Source organism: Triticum dicoccoides, chromosome 5A (assembly GCF_002162155.2).
Source record: "Triticum dicoccoides isolate Atlit2015 ecotype Zavitan chromosome 5A, WEW_v2.0, whole genome shotgun sequence".
Lineage (NCBI taxonomy): Eukaryota > Viridiplantae > Streptophyta > Magnoliopsida > Poales > Poaceae > Triticum > Triticum dicoccoides.
The window spans coordinates 211,766,862-211,783,392 of record NC_041388.1 but is presented as its reverse complement, the minus strand read 5'-3'; the positions used below and the strand labels follow the sequence as shown (position 1 = coordinate 211,783,392).

The 16,531-nt window shown below is 44.1% G+C and overlaps 1 protein-coding gene and 1 pseudogene across 2 annotated transcripts; one reads left to right on the top strand and one right to left on the bottom strand.

Moving 5' to 3' along the window:
- Positions 1 to 2,096: 2,096 nt before the first annotated feature.
- Positions 2,097 to 13,051, top strand: LOC119300727 (AUGMIN subunit 6-like). 2 transcript variants are annotated; one of them, XM_037577624.1, is made up of 13 exons: positions 2,097 to 2,432; positions 2,563 to 2,619; positions 2,711 to 2,805; positions 3,682 to 3,832; positions 4,855 to 4,980; positions 5,069 to 5,228; positions 5,350 to 5,410; positions 5,502 to 5,766; positions 9,130 to 9,255; positions 9,415 to 9,567; positions 11,363 to 11,594; positions 11,781 to 12,227; positions 12,418 to 13,051. In XM_037577624.1, the coding sequence occupies exons 1-13, from the start codon at positions 2,217 to 2,219 to the stop codon at positions 12,456 to 12,458; spliced, it is 2,130 nt and encodes a 709-aa protein (XP_037433521.1). In that variant the 5' UTR covers positions 2,097 to 2,216; the 3' UTR covers positions 12,459 to 13,051. The 2 variants fall into 2 exon arrangements, with proteins under 2 accessions (XP_037433521.1, XP_037433520.1); XM_037577623.1 differs by having other exon boundaries at positions 2,098 to 2,432; positions 11,363 to 11,606.
- Positions 13,052 to 14,198: 1,147 nt separating this feature from the next.
- On the bottom strand, positions 14,199 to 15,736 carry LOC119299361 (annotated as a pseudogene).
- Between the last annotated feature and the right edge of the window lie 795 nt (positions 15,737 to 16,531).

Here is a 16,531-nt window from a genome sequence, read left to right as displayed (position 1 = left end):
AACAGATTCACCTTTTGGTATGTCAAGTAGATGTCCCACGTGTCACTCGCCAAACGGACTCTTGACATGGTGATGTCCATAGGATGCTCCGCATCATTAGGTGAAGCCCTGTTCCGGTAGCATCATCATCACCATCATCACGCCGTCGTGCTGACGAAGCTCTCCCTCGACACTCTACTGGATCATGAGTTCGTGGGACGTCACCGAGCCGAATGCGTGCAGATCGCGGAGGTGCCGTACCTTCGGTACTAGGATCGGTCGATTGTGAAGACGTACGACTACATCAACCGCTTTGTCATAACGCTTCCGCTTACGGTCTACGACGGTACGTGGACAACACTCTCCCCTCTCGTTGCTATGCATCACCTTGATTTTGCGTGTGCGTAGGATTTTTTTTGAAATTACTGCGTTCTCCAACAATTCTGACACCATAATGGTTTCAGAGTGGTTCGGGTATTTTTCGGAGTACCGAGGGTTACCGGACCCCCCCGGGGAAAGTAATGGGTCTACATGGGCCATAGGGGAGAGGGGAGGCAGCCCACAAAGGGTGGCCGCGCCCCCTCCCATGGGGAGTCCGAATTGGACTAGGGGAAGGGGCATGCCCCCCTTTCCTTCTCCTCTTCACTTTCCTTTCCCCTTTCCCCCTCCGTAAGAAAGGAAGGGGGGTCGAATAGGACTTGGAGTCCGAATAAGTCCTACTCGGTTTCCCCCCATGGCGCGCCCCCTCTAGGCCGGCGGCCTCCTCCCCTCCTCCTTTATATACGGGGGCAGGGGGCACCCCAAAGCACATCAATTGTTCTTAGCCATGTGCGGTGCCCCCTCCATAGTTTACTCCTCCGGTCAAAGCATCGTAGTGCTTAAGCGAAGCCTTGCGCGGATCACATCACCATCACCATCACCACGCCATCGTGCCGACGAAACTCTCCCTCGACACTTTGTTGGATCAAGAGTTCGAGGGACGTCATCGAGCTGAATGTGTGCTGAACTCGCAGGTGACGTACGCTCGGTACTTGATTGGTTGGATTGCGAAGATGTTCGACTACATCAACCGCGTTAACCTAACGCTTCCGCTTCCGGTCTACGAGGGTACATGCACACACTCTCCCCCTCTCGTTGCTATGCATCTCCTACATAGATCTTGCGTGATCGTAGGATTTTTTTTGAAATTGCATCCTACGTTTCCTAACGCCTCTGTCATCAAGTACAACGCTACAACAAAAGGCAATCAACGTGGCCCGCAGGCGACGAGCCCTACCTATCAGCCGGATTCTCGGCAACCGGCGGGGGCCTCCATAGGCGGGCCCCAGCAGCCGGCGGAGAAACCAACGACCATACACACTGACGTTCGGGTCCTACACCCAGTCGTATTACCATTGTACCCATGGGGGTTGGCCTATAAAACTCCCCAGGCCTCACCCATGCAAAGGGTTCAGCCCTCATTCCACCCACACACACCATAGCTAGGAGAAGCAAGGTAGCAGCTCTACCCTTCTCCCCCTAGCTCAAGGAGCAACCTTGTAGCCACTATTTGATCATAGTCATCATGCGGAGACCCCGCAGAGCAGGACTAGAGGTGTTATCTCTCCGGAGAGCCCTGAACCTGGGTACGTCTCGTGTGCGATCGAGCTCGTGCTCACTCCCGCCTCCAGGGCCGACGACGTCCTCTTGGCCCCATCCATGATAAGCCACCCCTGGCATCTGAACGTGAGAATACCACGGCAAAGAAACCTAGCTGGCTTGGTCTCGTCTCGCGCGCTACAAGCCCGACTTGTCGCTGCTCTATGGTTCGATTCCAGTTCCTTTATTTTTACTCTACATTATTCCTTTCTGTGTTTAACTGACAAGTAGGACACACACATTACATAGGGAGCTTATGTGGGCATTAATAACAGGAAATAAACGGCATGTGTCAAATTTGACGGAAAATGTATGAATATGTGCTGTTACGAAAGTTGTTGTACCATTTTTTATGGGTTTTTAAAGATTATGTATGATATTGTTACTGTATTGCAAATTTATGTATTATGGATGTAATTAACTTGTTGACATTATACGGGGTCCGATAGACATGCTCTTTGGACCGGACATGTACTTTACAGTATCTTTTTTGTTTGTCGTCCACCTCGACCTCCGCCTCGCGAGATCTCTAACTCCAATGGCGCCCGCCTCCTCCTAAACCTAGCCCCAACCCGGCCACCAAGTAGAAACCGGCGACCATGTCGACCGATAGGGAGAAGGAGCGGGAGGCGGAGCTGGAGGGCGCCATGTATACCAACTGCCTCCTCCTCGGCCTCGATCCAGTCGTCCTCGGCTCCCCCGCCGGCGCGGCCTCTCCTCGCGTCGGCCTCTTCCGGCACTCCAACCCTCGCCTCGGCGAACAGCTCCTCTACTTCCTCCTATCCTCACTCCGCGGCCCCGCGCAGTCCGCCAAGGCACGCACGCACGCGCTCTCAAATCCTCCTCAGCCTCTCCGGCTCTTCGCTATTTTACCCCGTTCGCTGGTATTCCTTTTCCGGTTCTTTTGAGATATATGTTTCCTGAGTGTGATTCTCCGTTGCACAGGACTTCGACAAAGTGTGGCCGATCTTTGATTCCGCGCAGTCCAGGGAGTTCCGCAAGGTTGGATTTTGCAGATTTGCTTAGCTTTTCTGATAATTGGGTGCACGCGAAAGCAGCCTTGTTTTGACTTGTGGTTTCGTTGCTTGGTTAGATCGTACAATGTATCATCAGCGAGCTGGAGCAGCAGGGAGCGCTGCCACGGAGCAACTCCAGGGTTTCGTCTCTCGCCACCTGCTGCGGGCCTAGGTCAGTACACATGGATGCCTGTAGTTTGGTCGGTTAGAAATCGGCTAGTCCTGTTTGTGCTGCTTGTCGTGCTGCACAAATGTGCAATGTAGCTTAACTGCATTCATTGAAACGTTGTTACTAAGTTGAAAAGGTCTGCTGCAACTGGATGCAATCATGCGGCTTTGATTGTCTCTATCCATAGTTCATGGTTTCTCTCAAATATTATGTCAGCTAATATGAAGATAGGTAGTGAATGCTAGTGCTTAATGCTTATGTCAGCTAATTTAAAAGGGGGATCGATTATAGTATTTACTGTGCTAGAAATGAGTTCTCTACATGCTTCTCGATTTTGATTATTCACCTAAGATAGCAGACAATGTATTATGAGAATTGAGCAATGCAATCAAGGTTGCACCACCGCTCAATGTGCTAGATCCTTAAGTCACCTGAAGTACAAAGCACATGAAAAGTGAGTAGGAGAGAAACACTGACACACCAAACAGGAGTGTTTAGGCCTAACACATTGCGCTGTGAATTGCTTGAGGCATTGTGCCGCACCTCACCTCATGTCACCATACCCCGTAGGCACACAATTTAGATTGCGTTTAACTTTATGTGCCTGTTGATGATTCCATATTGTTCCTTCATAGATTTGGAACATGTGTTAATAAGTTCTATTGCATTGATCAACTTGTCTGAAGGCCAGAACAACATGCTGATCTTTAAGATATCGAAAACGTGACTACAATATGTAGCCACTCAGTTCGCACTCTTAGAAAACAAAGTCCAATAGTCATTGATGTAAACTAACTGCTTGTAAATCAGCTGATCAGACAACTTGGTATATTTTCAGAATTGTCCTTGTAACAGCTTATACTCCCTACACTGATGCAGATTTGTTGAGCTTTTGTGGCAACTCTCTGTACATGCCTTGAGGGAAGTCCATAGGAGAACATTTGCGGCTGATGTAGCATCAAATCCACTGCCGGCAGCACTCACAGACGTTTCTTATCTTCATGCAGCTGCATTACTTCCTGTAACAAAGGCAAGGATAGCTTGCTCTTAAATTTTCGGAACTGTTAATTTATGTTATATCGTATGGTGACCCTCTTTTAGGACTACCTTCTACCCTAAAATGCAAATCATTTATAAAGAGAACATGAAGTCCTAAAAGTTCTTATCAGTACGAAACTTTTCTAGACTGGCGAGTATTTTGTTTGGTATACTTTAATTTAATGCTGGGGACTTCGGGCACCTCACATGAGGTACAGTTTGATTTTTTGATGCGAGACCAATAACGTGGATACAGCAGGCTTCACTACTTCAGTCTTAGTTGTCTTTATGCACAGCAATTCAGTTTAGTGAAGCAAGATTTATCTCTTCCTTTCTTGAGCATGACAAGATAATATACCCCTTAGCAAGCTAACTTCTTTGTTGAAACCTGATGACTTCACTTGCCTGTAGAATTTGAGTATGATTCCTCTCCAGTAAGTATATTCTTACCTAGGAAATAAACACAACAGAATAATTTGAATCTTGTACAAGATGCAAACTCAATGAAGCTAGTAGGCTTGTATAATAACTGATGGGTACACAAACCATTTTTAGATCCAGATATACGCTCCGTTTGGCATTGAGGCAGATTGTTATAATATAATCATGATATGTTGAACTGCTGTTGGATTATGATTGTTTGGCTGCTCGCTTACTTAGTCATTTTGCAAATGTACTCTTCTTTTCGTTGTGGAAGATGCAAGATGAAATGTGAGAGGAAAACCATTAGTCAACCTGATTTATGTACATTTTATTTGGCTTCTAAGGAAGAGTAGTGGATCCTTTTTGAGTTCTTATATGCAGTAGCTTAGCGAATACACACATCACAACACGGTTCAGCAACAACAAACTGAGCCTGATAGCATAATTTATCCAAACACATGGACCACCTTTGCTACCATTAAGGAAATTTGGTCTCTGGTGTTTGTCCTTGTAGTAAAAACACCCGGTTATCTCAGGGCTTATTTCTCTTTATGAGTTTATCTGCGAGTTCATATGTGATATTCCTAACAGGCAAGGATTGCTCTTGAGAGGCGTAAATTTCTTAAAAATGCAAACATTGCTGTTCAAAGGCAGACAACCTGGTCAAATTTAGCCCATGAAATGACAGCTGAATTCCGAAGTCTATGTGCTGAAGAGGTACAGGGTAGCTTCTATACAGTCCATTCAGATGGTTATGTTTTGGGTCCTGTTTTCATTTCTTATGATGTTTGCATGGAGCTTTCAGGCATATCTGCAACAGGAGTTAGAGAAGCTACAAGATATGAGGAACAAAGCCAAGCTAGAGGGGGAACTGTGGGACGAACGTATCTCAAGCTCATCTGGACAGAATTCACATTTGGTATCTAAGGCAACACGTTTGTGGGAATCGATATTGGCTCGCAAAGGTACAGTCAATGAAGTATTGTTTCCAGAATATGTGTGTCCAGCATGCTCAAACTACCCATATCATGCACGACAGCATAATGTTTTAGCTTCTTCTAGATAGTAATGGAAATACCCTTGCAGGTCAGCATGAGGTTTTAGCTTCCGGGCCAATTGAAGATCTTATAGCACACCGTGAGCATAGGTGTGATCCACTTTCTGTTAAACTTTACATTTTGATCCAAATATCCTTAATCATCACTATTCACCTTGTTCCACAAAATGCGTTCTTTTAGGTACCGTATATCTGGATCACAATTGCTAGCAGCAATGGATACAAGTTCAAGCATCCCGCATTCTGAATTACTATCAGCTCGAGCTGGTGAAACGTCTCAAATTTTGGATAAACAGGAGCAGATATCTTTATTCCAGGGAAAGGAAGAAGCTCTTCCAATATTAGATGATAGGAATGGGCGTGTCCAACAAACTGTTGACGTAGCTGAAATTCTTCGACGTTGGACTCATGCTTTGCAGCGTATTCATAAACAATCTCTTCATTTGGTAAGCAATTGTTTAATTTGTGCAGGGTTAAAAAAAGCACCAGGTTAAATTCCTAGTCTTGTATGTGCCTAGCAACTTTCTTGCCTAAGCACACACCTAGGCATGCTTAAGCACATGCCTAGCAGTCTAGCAGCTAGGCGTTCTGCAATTGCGGAGGCACACCTTTTTAAACCATGAATTTATTTAATCTCGCAGCATGATCGAACTACCAGTTTTACCAGAGCTTACACTCTAGAGAGAGAATATCACAACATGGAAACCAAGTTTTGGTGGAAAGTGGAAACCGGTGAAAACTACGTGGAAATAATGTTTTGTAGTTTTGAAAAAATCGTAAAAAAAGGGATGTTAAGAGTGATGTCCTATTAGCATGTGAAATTCCTAAGTTCAAACACATTACCATTTATGAGGTATGAAAAAAAGATTAAAATCAGCATTGAGTAGGTCAAACAGTAAACATCACTATTCATTCCTAAATTTGTTCTTTTCATAGCTTGTAGATGGTAATGTGTTTGAACTTGGAATTTCGTATGGAAAATTGAGAATAGAACATCATTCTCTTAACATCCTGTATTTTTCTCAGATTTTTTTGAAACTTTCAAACGTGGTTTCCATAAAGTTTTCTTCAAAACTTGGTTTCCATGTGATATTCTTCTCTCTGCATTCTAATATGTTGCAGTCATTTTATTAAATATTAATTTAAACTCATTGATCTTATGGAAGCATCAAATGTCATGCACTGTGAGTTGTGAGTAAACTATTCCTATATATTAGACCAGCTTTTTTCTGCACAATGCTGTTATAGTTTTCCATCAAGCGGTACAAAGTTATAGCTCATGTTCTTTCTGTGTAATATTGGGTAAAAAGTGCTGTCAATTCTCTTGGTCACTACGGTAAAAGAATTTTGGCACCTATACAAAGTTTAGCATCACAGATTATGTGCTAACATTGGTTTCTAATCATCAGTAATTTGAATATGTCCCACACATATATATTTTTAGCTCAAATGTTCTTTTTCTAAATGGGGTCAACATTTCAATTTTTTCGACTGGGAGAAAGTTCAACCTCCCATTAGATTTGTTCAATTTGAGAAAATGCCACGGCTTTCCTGGGAGTTTGCCCCTATAGCACACCTTTCTTTTTATTAGAGTAAATAGCACATCTTTGATTGATACTTGGACAAAATACCACAAATGATCTTTTTACTGCTTTTCCACGTTCAGACCCACAACTCATTTTTGCTAGGACGGATTTACCCTCAGGCCGTTTCCACGATCAACACATGACAGATAAAAAAAGGAAATGATCAACGCAGCAGATGCAGACCAGAATGAAGCACCGTGCCGCCGCCTTGCCTGCCTCCTCCCGGCGAGCCGCCACCTCGCCGTGCCTCCTTTCCACACCAGCACATAGCCATTCCTTCCTTCCGGGCACTCCGCCGTCGCCTTACCCTATTTCTTCTCCTCCTCCGACGCTCCATACGTACATTCTGCCACCACGACCGACAGGTTGCCACTCCTCTCTCTCTCTCTCATTTGGTCTAACATGTGTCCTGAGGAACCCTAGACCATGGAGATTATGGTGGAGAAGCAGAGCTAGTGGGCAGGCTTCACAAGTGCGTGTAGAACGTGCTGTCAAAAGTCGGAACTTTAGGTGAAAATGCTGTCAAAATTTTGATTATATCCATATCAACTGAACTGTTACATTCACTCAATCTGAAGTTTGATTACATCCATATGAAAACGCTTCCATATCTTCTGGTAACAGTTCCTCTACATCTAAAGCATCAACACGTGAGAAAGTTGTTAGTCTGTGCCACTAGTATTTGATTTGAGCCGTCTGCTAGCAAGATAATAAGTTGAGCAACGAGTAGCTCCAGCCAACATGTACAGCAACCGCCAGTCAGCCAGTACAGCGACCAATAGTCAGCCAGTTTGTACAGCTACACCTGGACAGGGGACGCGCTGCGGGGCACTTCAAGAGTCGGCGCCTCTCTTCTTTGGCAAGACGGAGGGGCTGGAGCGCAGTGGACGGCGCCGCTTCCTGCATAGGAACGGGCAGATCGCCAGGGAGGAGACACAGTGAGGCCGGCGGCTCACGGAGAGTCATGGCGAGGCAGCAGCGTCGGGGAGGACCGGAGGAGGCATGGCGAGGCGGCGGCCCACTGCTTTGTCTATCTGCCAAGAAACGATTGAAACGACCAGGAGGGCAAATCCGTCCTAAAAAATATGAAGTGTGGGTCTGGACGTGGAAAGGACGAAAAAACACAATTTGTGGTGTTTTATCTAGCTATCAATGAAGTGTGGTATTTAATCCAACAAAATGAAAAGTGTGCTATAGGAGCAAAGTGCTAGGAAAAGTGTGGCATTTCCTCAAATTGCCCTTAGATCTGCTACAAACCACTATAGGATTATTGCACAATAATAAGCTGTGGAATTATAAGACACACATCGATTTTGAGGAGTACAGACAAACAACATCATCTGTGGCACAACCTGCAAATAGTCAAAAGGCCTTGAGCCTCCAGAACTATCAATATATTTACAGTGCTAGAGATGGCAAAGAACTGCTTTGTCCCTATTAATATGCTGGCCTCTCTTATCTTTAGTGGTTTTCTCAGTTTCAGTGTTTCACTATGGCTCGTGCCCTTGTGCAGCAGTAGCATTTTTATGCTAAGTGACACACCTATTAACCTGGAGATAACTCATGAATTGCCGCAGTCTATTTCACTTGATGGCCATTTTATACAATATAGCAGCATTCTTTGGTAACCAAAATTTAGCATCGAGAGCTCCTGCCACGTCCCTGTTTTTCATGCTTCAAGGTCTACCAACTTCTGCAAAATGTTAATAGCCATATTTAGTTCAAATTTTCTGCAATGTTCTTCCAGTTCTTAATTGTTTCAATCTTTCAGACCATTGTTTCTCTCATGTTTTGTGTGGTTGTTCTGTACCTTCTGACTTGATTTCATTTTGGTTAGTGAAATCTAGCCGGCAATGCCGGTATAGTGACGATGCATCATTTTCTCTAAATCATTGATATTTTATTTTGGGTCAAGTATAACCACCTATGAAGAATTATATGATTAAATTTTTAATAGACCACAAGACAAACGACGTATTAAATGGCCCGTGGACTGGACAATATTTAGAAACAGGGACATTTAATCCCCATGTGTTTTTCTTTTCTTATAAAGATGAAAATAACCTTACATACCACCCATGCATATTTCTGCATTGGTGGTGTATTGATGATAGATCGGTATTGCATAGTGGTATTGTCACATCCTGAAGTACAGGCACATCACATGTTCTGAACCAATGTATTCGGTTATAACTTGTAACATACAGCCAACTAATGGTGTAGGCCAAAGCAAATGATGGGGAGGGGCCAGAATTACTCCGCAGTGCGTCTGACAGCGAAACTAGTAGCCATGCCGACTCATTAACTGCAACATTGGCCGAACATCGCCAGCATTTAGTCAGTATACAGGTAATAAGAACATCCATCAGAAGCTATGCTGTTTTCTCGATTTATCTGTTGTAAACATGGCTTGCGAAGATGCACCTCATTTACAGATTTTACCGAGGACGACTTTATGTGGCATTTGACTGATTGTTTAATCATTTGCCATTATTTTTCCTTTTCTAGGGCCTAATTAATCAACTCAAGGAAGCTATTCCAGCAATGCAGCAGTCAATAACAAAACTTTCTGAAGAAGTTAATAGTGTACCTAGTAATCTGATGGATCAAACAAACTCCAGACAGTTGTCTGTCCAAAATACAGTGCTTGGAAGACCAGAAGTACGAAATCACTCTCATTTGCATGATTCTACTGTTTGATGATTTATCGCATTTCCTGTTTAACTTGTTCAATATGGACAAAAATGCAACAGCTGTTCTGATTGTATATATTTCCTTTGTACTACTGTCATTCCTCGTGTTCATACCAGAATATTTGGTTTCTTTCATATCATTAGGGTTGTTTGCTATGAGGAACACCTCCATCCTGGTAATAATATAATTGCTGAAAGGTAAAAAATTTGGGTTGTCACCGTTGAATCCTAGGATCCAAGAGGCTTGCGTTTTGGTTGGTGCAATGGGGTGAACTCATGCTAGCATTGACTATTCATGAAGGGCAGAAGTGTTGACAGCAAGAGGCTGTCACATGACTATGGCCCCAATCCTTTCAATGAGTGAGGAGATATTCTAGCATAGGGGCATTTGTCAAATCAAATGGACCATTGTTTTCTCACAGATCATCACATGGCACCTTTTCAGTGACATTATAAACACCGTAAACTTGCAGGTTTCGGCCACATCACCCCCTGAACTTCAAAATGGCTTGCTTAATCCCCCCAACTTCCACAAACCGGACAAATCACCCCGTAGCCCACTCGTATGTTTTTTTAGTGTTTTTGCCTCTGTGGGACGTGATATGGCAGCCACCTCAGCCAAAAAATGTCCACATACGTTGATCAAGGCCTCCGTGTTCGGTGCCAATGCCTGCGTCATGCTGACAGATAAGATGGAGGACGCACGCCACGAGCCGCCAGCCCTCATCATCGCGGCGCGTGCGTGCAGCAGCAGTCTTGTGCCTCTGCGTTCCCACGGCGTTCTTCCTAGCAGCACAGCTCACTCCAACAGCAGCCGTCTGCTCCGATGCTATTTTCGTCTTGCAATCGGGCGTGGCGTTCTTGACGGCTTCCCCTACGTCATCGACTCTTTGGCCCTGCCTGCAGGACGCCGTCGTCGTGCCAGTTCCAGCGAGCTTTGCGGCAGCGGTGGCTCTACGCCGGAAGACGCGCTGCAGGGGCCTGTGGATGCGTCACATGCACCAAATGGGAGCGGCTAAAGCTACGAGCTCACCTGTGTCAGTCCGGGGTCACAAGGCTACCGGAGATGGCACCATGATCGCCGCCGGCGACGTTTGGAATGAGAAACTGGAGCAGGCGCTAGAGAGACAGCTGGAGGGAGAGGGAGGAGTCAGTGAAGGAACCGGGAGCTCACCCTGAGTTCGAATTCGTGCTTGGACGAGTTCGTGAACAACCGAGGTGATGGGGCCGCATCTGCTGGCATCTGGGAGGGGCTTTGGGTTTTGGTCGGGAGGATTCACCAAGGCACCAGGAGCTTCTATAGGGCACCATAAGTGCTCAGAGAGGACGACCGCGAGGGGGTGTTGCGGCAACGCTCGCCGGAGCCGAGAGAGATGACGGCGCCGGCCCAAATCCCTGCACCAAATCAAGGAAGTGGAGGACCAGTGAGCTCGCATGGAGGCAGGAACCTCTCAGCCGTTTCCTGCCTTCTTTACGTGCCTCTGCTGAGCCTTGCTGACAAAACAAAACAACCTCCACATAGGCAAAACCACTCACGAGGGTGCTAGTGGGTGATTTGTCTGGTTTTTGGAAGTTGTGGGGATTAAGTCAGGTATTTTGGAGTTCAGGGGGTGATGTGGCCCAACCTGGAAGTTTAGGGGGGTATGTACATTTCATCTTTATTAAATCTCTATGTTAAGAGTCTCAGCGTGCAAAACATTTTTTGCACCTTTCTCTGTTTATTTATTCACATGCTTTCTAATTACTTATTTACTTTCAAGCAGGAAAGCAGCGGCGAAGTTTCAGAGGTGACTTCTAAGCTCTGTTCAGCACAGATCGGCAAGGCTGGGAGTAGTCCTGCTCTAAAGCTACCTCCTCTATTTAGTCTGACTCCAAGTTCTTCTGGAAAAGGAGCACAGACACAAAGACGGAATGCCTTAGCACACCAACCTAGGCAAGAAATTATGCCTGAAGAGAAAGCACTTACCCACCCCTCAGCCAAAGATCAAGCAAATGGTTCGATGCATGGTATTCATATCTTAATACATAGGCTAGATCAGCTTCTTTCTTAACTGAAAACTGTAGGGAATGCCTAACTGTAAAAATATGCTTCTTCTTTATGTTATTATTTTGCTGATTATAATCTGCTTTTGATGAGTCTTGTTTCATTTAATTATTAGCTACTCTATATTCTCTTTGCAGAAAATGATGGTTATTTTGCTCATGACATCAGACGTTCTGTTCGTGAAGCTGCTCTATCAAAGCCATTGAGCAACATGGAGAGTCCACAGGACAAGAGTAGTGATGATGGTTCAGAGCACTTCTTCATTCCCCTATCAACAGGTGCTGCAAGGAAGGATGTGGGTGCTGTGGCAAACCGAAGAAAACAAAAGATAGGTCCATCGTCGTCACAGTCGAAGTTACCCAAGAGCACAAGCGATCTTTACTTCAATCCTGACAGCCCAATGCATACAACCCCAGCTGTGTCAAGTAAACTGAATGGCCATGACGATCCAAGCAGTGCTGCAAACTTTTTTTATCCAGTCAGTGGTCAGTCGTTTATGACAGATGATGCTCTTGATCAAGTATTCTCCCCGCCACTTCTGCTGGAGTCTTCCTTGTTCCCCGACGCGTACGAGGACTTGCTTGGTATGTCTTTACAAGCTTGTTAAAGTAATTATGTGTATGCTGTAACTAAACCAGTGCTACTTTTGTAAGTAGTTGTGTTGTCTGAATTGATCTAGAAAAGGATAAGGTTTGCCGCACCCTTTTCTGTTTCAACTCACTTGTCTGTTTTACTTCCTGTTTGAGACCAACTGATACCTTGTCTGTTTTGCAGCACCATTATCAGAAACTGATGCAGCTTTGATGGAACATTAGGCTTCACGTGTATACCATGTAATACTTTAACCACCCTGAAGCTTCAGTGCTTAACTGCAGCCCAGAGGTTCTGATGGCTTATTTCCAAGTGCGGATGGCACATACGGAGTGAATTCTGTTGCTTGTTGAGTTGCATGCCAGTTGCCACCAGCTTGTGAGAGGGATGCTTGTGCATCCTATGTTGGATCTGGAGAGAAGGGCGGCAAGGGGTAGATGGTATGGGATGGGACAGTAGGATGTACCGACTGCCAGTAAAAGGTTGCCAATCTTATGTTAGTACACATGATCTGTATTTGTGTTGTAGTAATTTTATATCCTCTTATTCAAGTTGCTGTTTTGATGCGTCCCAATTGTTATCCCCCATGTCTTTAGGGCTGCGAGGCTATTGGCATGTGCTGGATTGATAAAATGTTTGTTTTATTTCGAAAGGAACTCTGTTAGTTAATACTAGAAGGGTGATTTTCAGTACAGTAGTAGGGTTAGTGTATATATGTTATCCTTCAAATTTTGTGAAGCTTCTTTCCTTGCACACTTTTTTATTGTAAAGATGAGTATTCTTGTTGAACAGTGCATACTAGTGGTAATGCAAATGACGTAATGTTGATGTTACAATATTCATTGCAGTTACGCAACTATTGTGTTTTCTACTTGCTTGAGTTTGTATACTACAAATCCAAGTGCAGTGTTAACTTGCTTGAGTTCGTATACTACTGATTCAATATAAGTTTTCTGTTTTAGTAGCACCAGACACTGCTGCTTTTCACCGAGGGGGTGATGCAAAAAAATCACCTTAAACGGAGCACCAGTAGTAAGTTAATAATCGCCATACAGCCTCCGAATCTAGTTACCAACAAATTGTTGGTCACATGTATTAAACATGGGTTCATACTTATCAAAAATACAACATAGCAGCAGCACAGCGAAATAAAAATAGTATACCAAGCAAGGTACGTTTCACAATATGTTAAATTATCAACCACAATCAACTGCTCATTTTTCAAGGAACGGACTACAGGACATGGTCCTTATATTTACAGCTTCAACTCTGCAAATTTATCCCTTTCGCTGCATATGTCATCACTACAGAAGTTTTGGCAATGAGAGACAGTCTAGTATTTGCTAATTCTTTCGGATTCAATCGTGTGGAAGCGGAATCAGACTCTTTACAGGTTATTAACTTTTGTAATCGTCAAACTATCGTGGGACTCAGCAGCGGCAATCTTCGCAGAATGTGTGGATACTAGTTCCTTGATTGGGAAGGTCATTTTCAAGCATTGTTATCGCTCTTGTAACCAAGCAGCTCATGTGCTAGCTAAATTTTGTTTCTGTAATAAATCCTCCTTTAGTTGTTTGGGCGAGCCTCCTGACTGTATTGTCAGTAAGCTCATAGACGATGCAAACATTGTTTAATTTTAATAAAGCTAGCCATGATGTCCTTCACTCGAAAAAAACAACAACAGATTGTTTGTCTTGCAGGGTAATTATTTTCACAAGGATCGACTAAGACACAAATGAGACCCAACAGAATAGGGGTACTCCCTCTGTCCGAAAAAGCTTGTCCCTCAAATGAATGTATCTAGCACCAAGTTAGTGCTAGATACATCCATTTGAGGGATACGTTTGGGACAAGCTTTTTCGGATTGAGGGAGTACAAACTAAGTGCTTGCAATCAAAAGTTAATTAGGAAGGTGATGGTTAGTAGCATGCAATTGGAGTGAGAAGGAGATGTTGCAACTGAACCTAACTGAGGTCAATTTCGACCCACTCCGGGGTTCCCCTCTCACTGTCTTGTGCGACAAGTTTAGTACCTAGCTGTCCTTTATCCCCTACGTCGAAATCATAGACTTTGCCTGACTCTATCAGTGCAAATGTATGCGCATTCCAGTATATGGAATTCATAAGGCTGACCTGCACCACCTTCTCATTCATACTCTGCCGAAGTCACCTGCTCAGGGCTAAGGACGTTGCTATGCCTGTTGTTACCCTGGAAAAGCACATATATATGGTAAAGAAAATGACGATTGATTCAGAAGTAGCAAGCTAAATTGGAGAGGACTAAAAGGACTTGTATCAACAAATCTGATCTTTTTGCTTATTCTTACAACGCAAACTAAAGCAATTATCTTCAAACTGAAGATTAACAGTGCCATAAGAGGTTAACCAACCGAACAAAAACATAATATTAAACAATACACACAAAAAATCACTCTATAACTAATAAATTCTAGATACAATAGTGCACATCCAATAGTCTCGTGATGGCTAGCTTTCTACGGAAACTTCAAGGAATAGAACTCTATTACATGATCATTGCAACAACTGGCATATCAGCTATACTTGTAGCCACAATCTTCCACGGTGTTATACTATGTGCTATTTCCCACAGAAAAATCTAAACTTTGATCAAATTTTTTCTTTCTTCACTATCTTAGGAGTTACAATCGAACAGATAATTAATACAAAACTCAAAACCAAATCTCTCTCGTAAATTTAGTCGCACAAATTGTTTTTGCTTACACCCTATATGGATATGCACATAATCCCTAAACTCAAGCATCCGCCATTGCATGTGCATTAGCTCTTCCTTGTATGATCATAATGTGCAGTCTAAATTTTAGGTAATACTGAGGATTTGTAATCCCAAAAATCAACAATATAATCTTAATATAAAATAGAAACTACCACAAGAATCCCGCATTGATGATCAAGTAGGCCAACCAAACTAATACATACAGAACCAAATTGAATTGCATGTTTGTTAAGCACTTAGGAGGTGTGCTAGATAGTGCCTAGCCTCAATTGTAGTGTTGTGGCCAAGGCTTGATGACTCACCACATCCAAACAAGTAAACATCACCTTTGCATGACACAATAAGTGTGGTATAATCTCTAGTTGGTACATAAAAAACCTTCACACAACCACCTTGGGAACAGACTCACATTCCTCATTACCATGACCCAAGCAGCCATAACGTCCCCATCCCCAAGTGCAAACTCATCCATCCTTGCCCAGAACAGCAGCATGCCAAGCACCAGCAGCAACAACCATTGGTTGTATATTCAGAGTCCGAAACTGCTCAATCAATCTAGGGTATTTCTCATCAGTTCGGGTGCCATGGCCAAGCTTTCCTCCTAAACCACAACCAATAGAATAAACAGACCTGCCATTAAACTAAGACCAACCATTAGAATACTATCATGTTAGACTGTTCGTTCATATAAATAAAAACACAAACAATAGCTCATAAAGAATTTCAAAGCCTGTAAATATTACTTCATCGTAATAAGAAATCAGTTCTCGTCATTTGAGAGTCTTTTTCTTCAAGGGTTATGATGTAGGGTGGAACCCTAGGGCTGATCTTTCATGATTTGGAGGGGATCCCATGAAAAACACGATGAACACACAAGGGAAAACATGAGGGGAAACGAGAGGAGACACTCAAATCAACAGGAAACGATCACACATGTGCTAGATCCATGAACACAAAGAGGTCACAACGATCCAAAGATAACAAAGGAAGGATATAAGTAGCTAGTTCTTCTCCAAGAGGAGGTCTTGAATTCACTAGGGGATCTTCCCTTTCGGGGTCTTGAATCCACTTGGGATCTTCTCCGCGGAGGCCTCGGTCTCCAATGGAGTATGTATCAAGTGGATGGGCAAAGCTCTATCTCTCATATGAGCTAAACCAATGCTAACCCTAGAAAAGTGGAGGTGGAGTCATATATATAGTCTAGAGGGGCGAAGGGGTACATGGGCCTCGGCCCAACACTCTGTGCGCAGACATGTGTCGGTCGTCCGGTGGCTCGTGAGGGTCCGGTCGTCCGGTAGGGATCGGACGTCCGACATTTGGCTCAGATGGGTCGGCGTTGGATTTCCAGTCGGGGTCAGATGTCTGGTCGTCATTCATCCTAAGGTCTTCAGACTTCCGTTAATTTCTCTTCTATTGGGTGACACTGGATGTCCGAAGGGGCTCGGTCGTCCGGAAGCTGGGAGGTGTCGGACGTCCGATCCGTGACGGTCGTCAGGCCGCTGTAGCGTACGCTAGCTGGGACTTGGGCTGGCTGGCTGGCCCT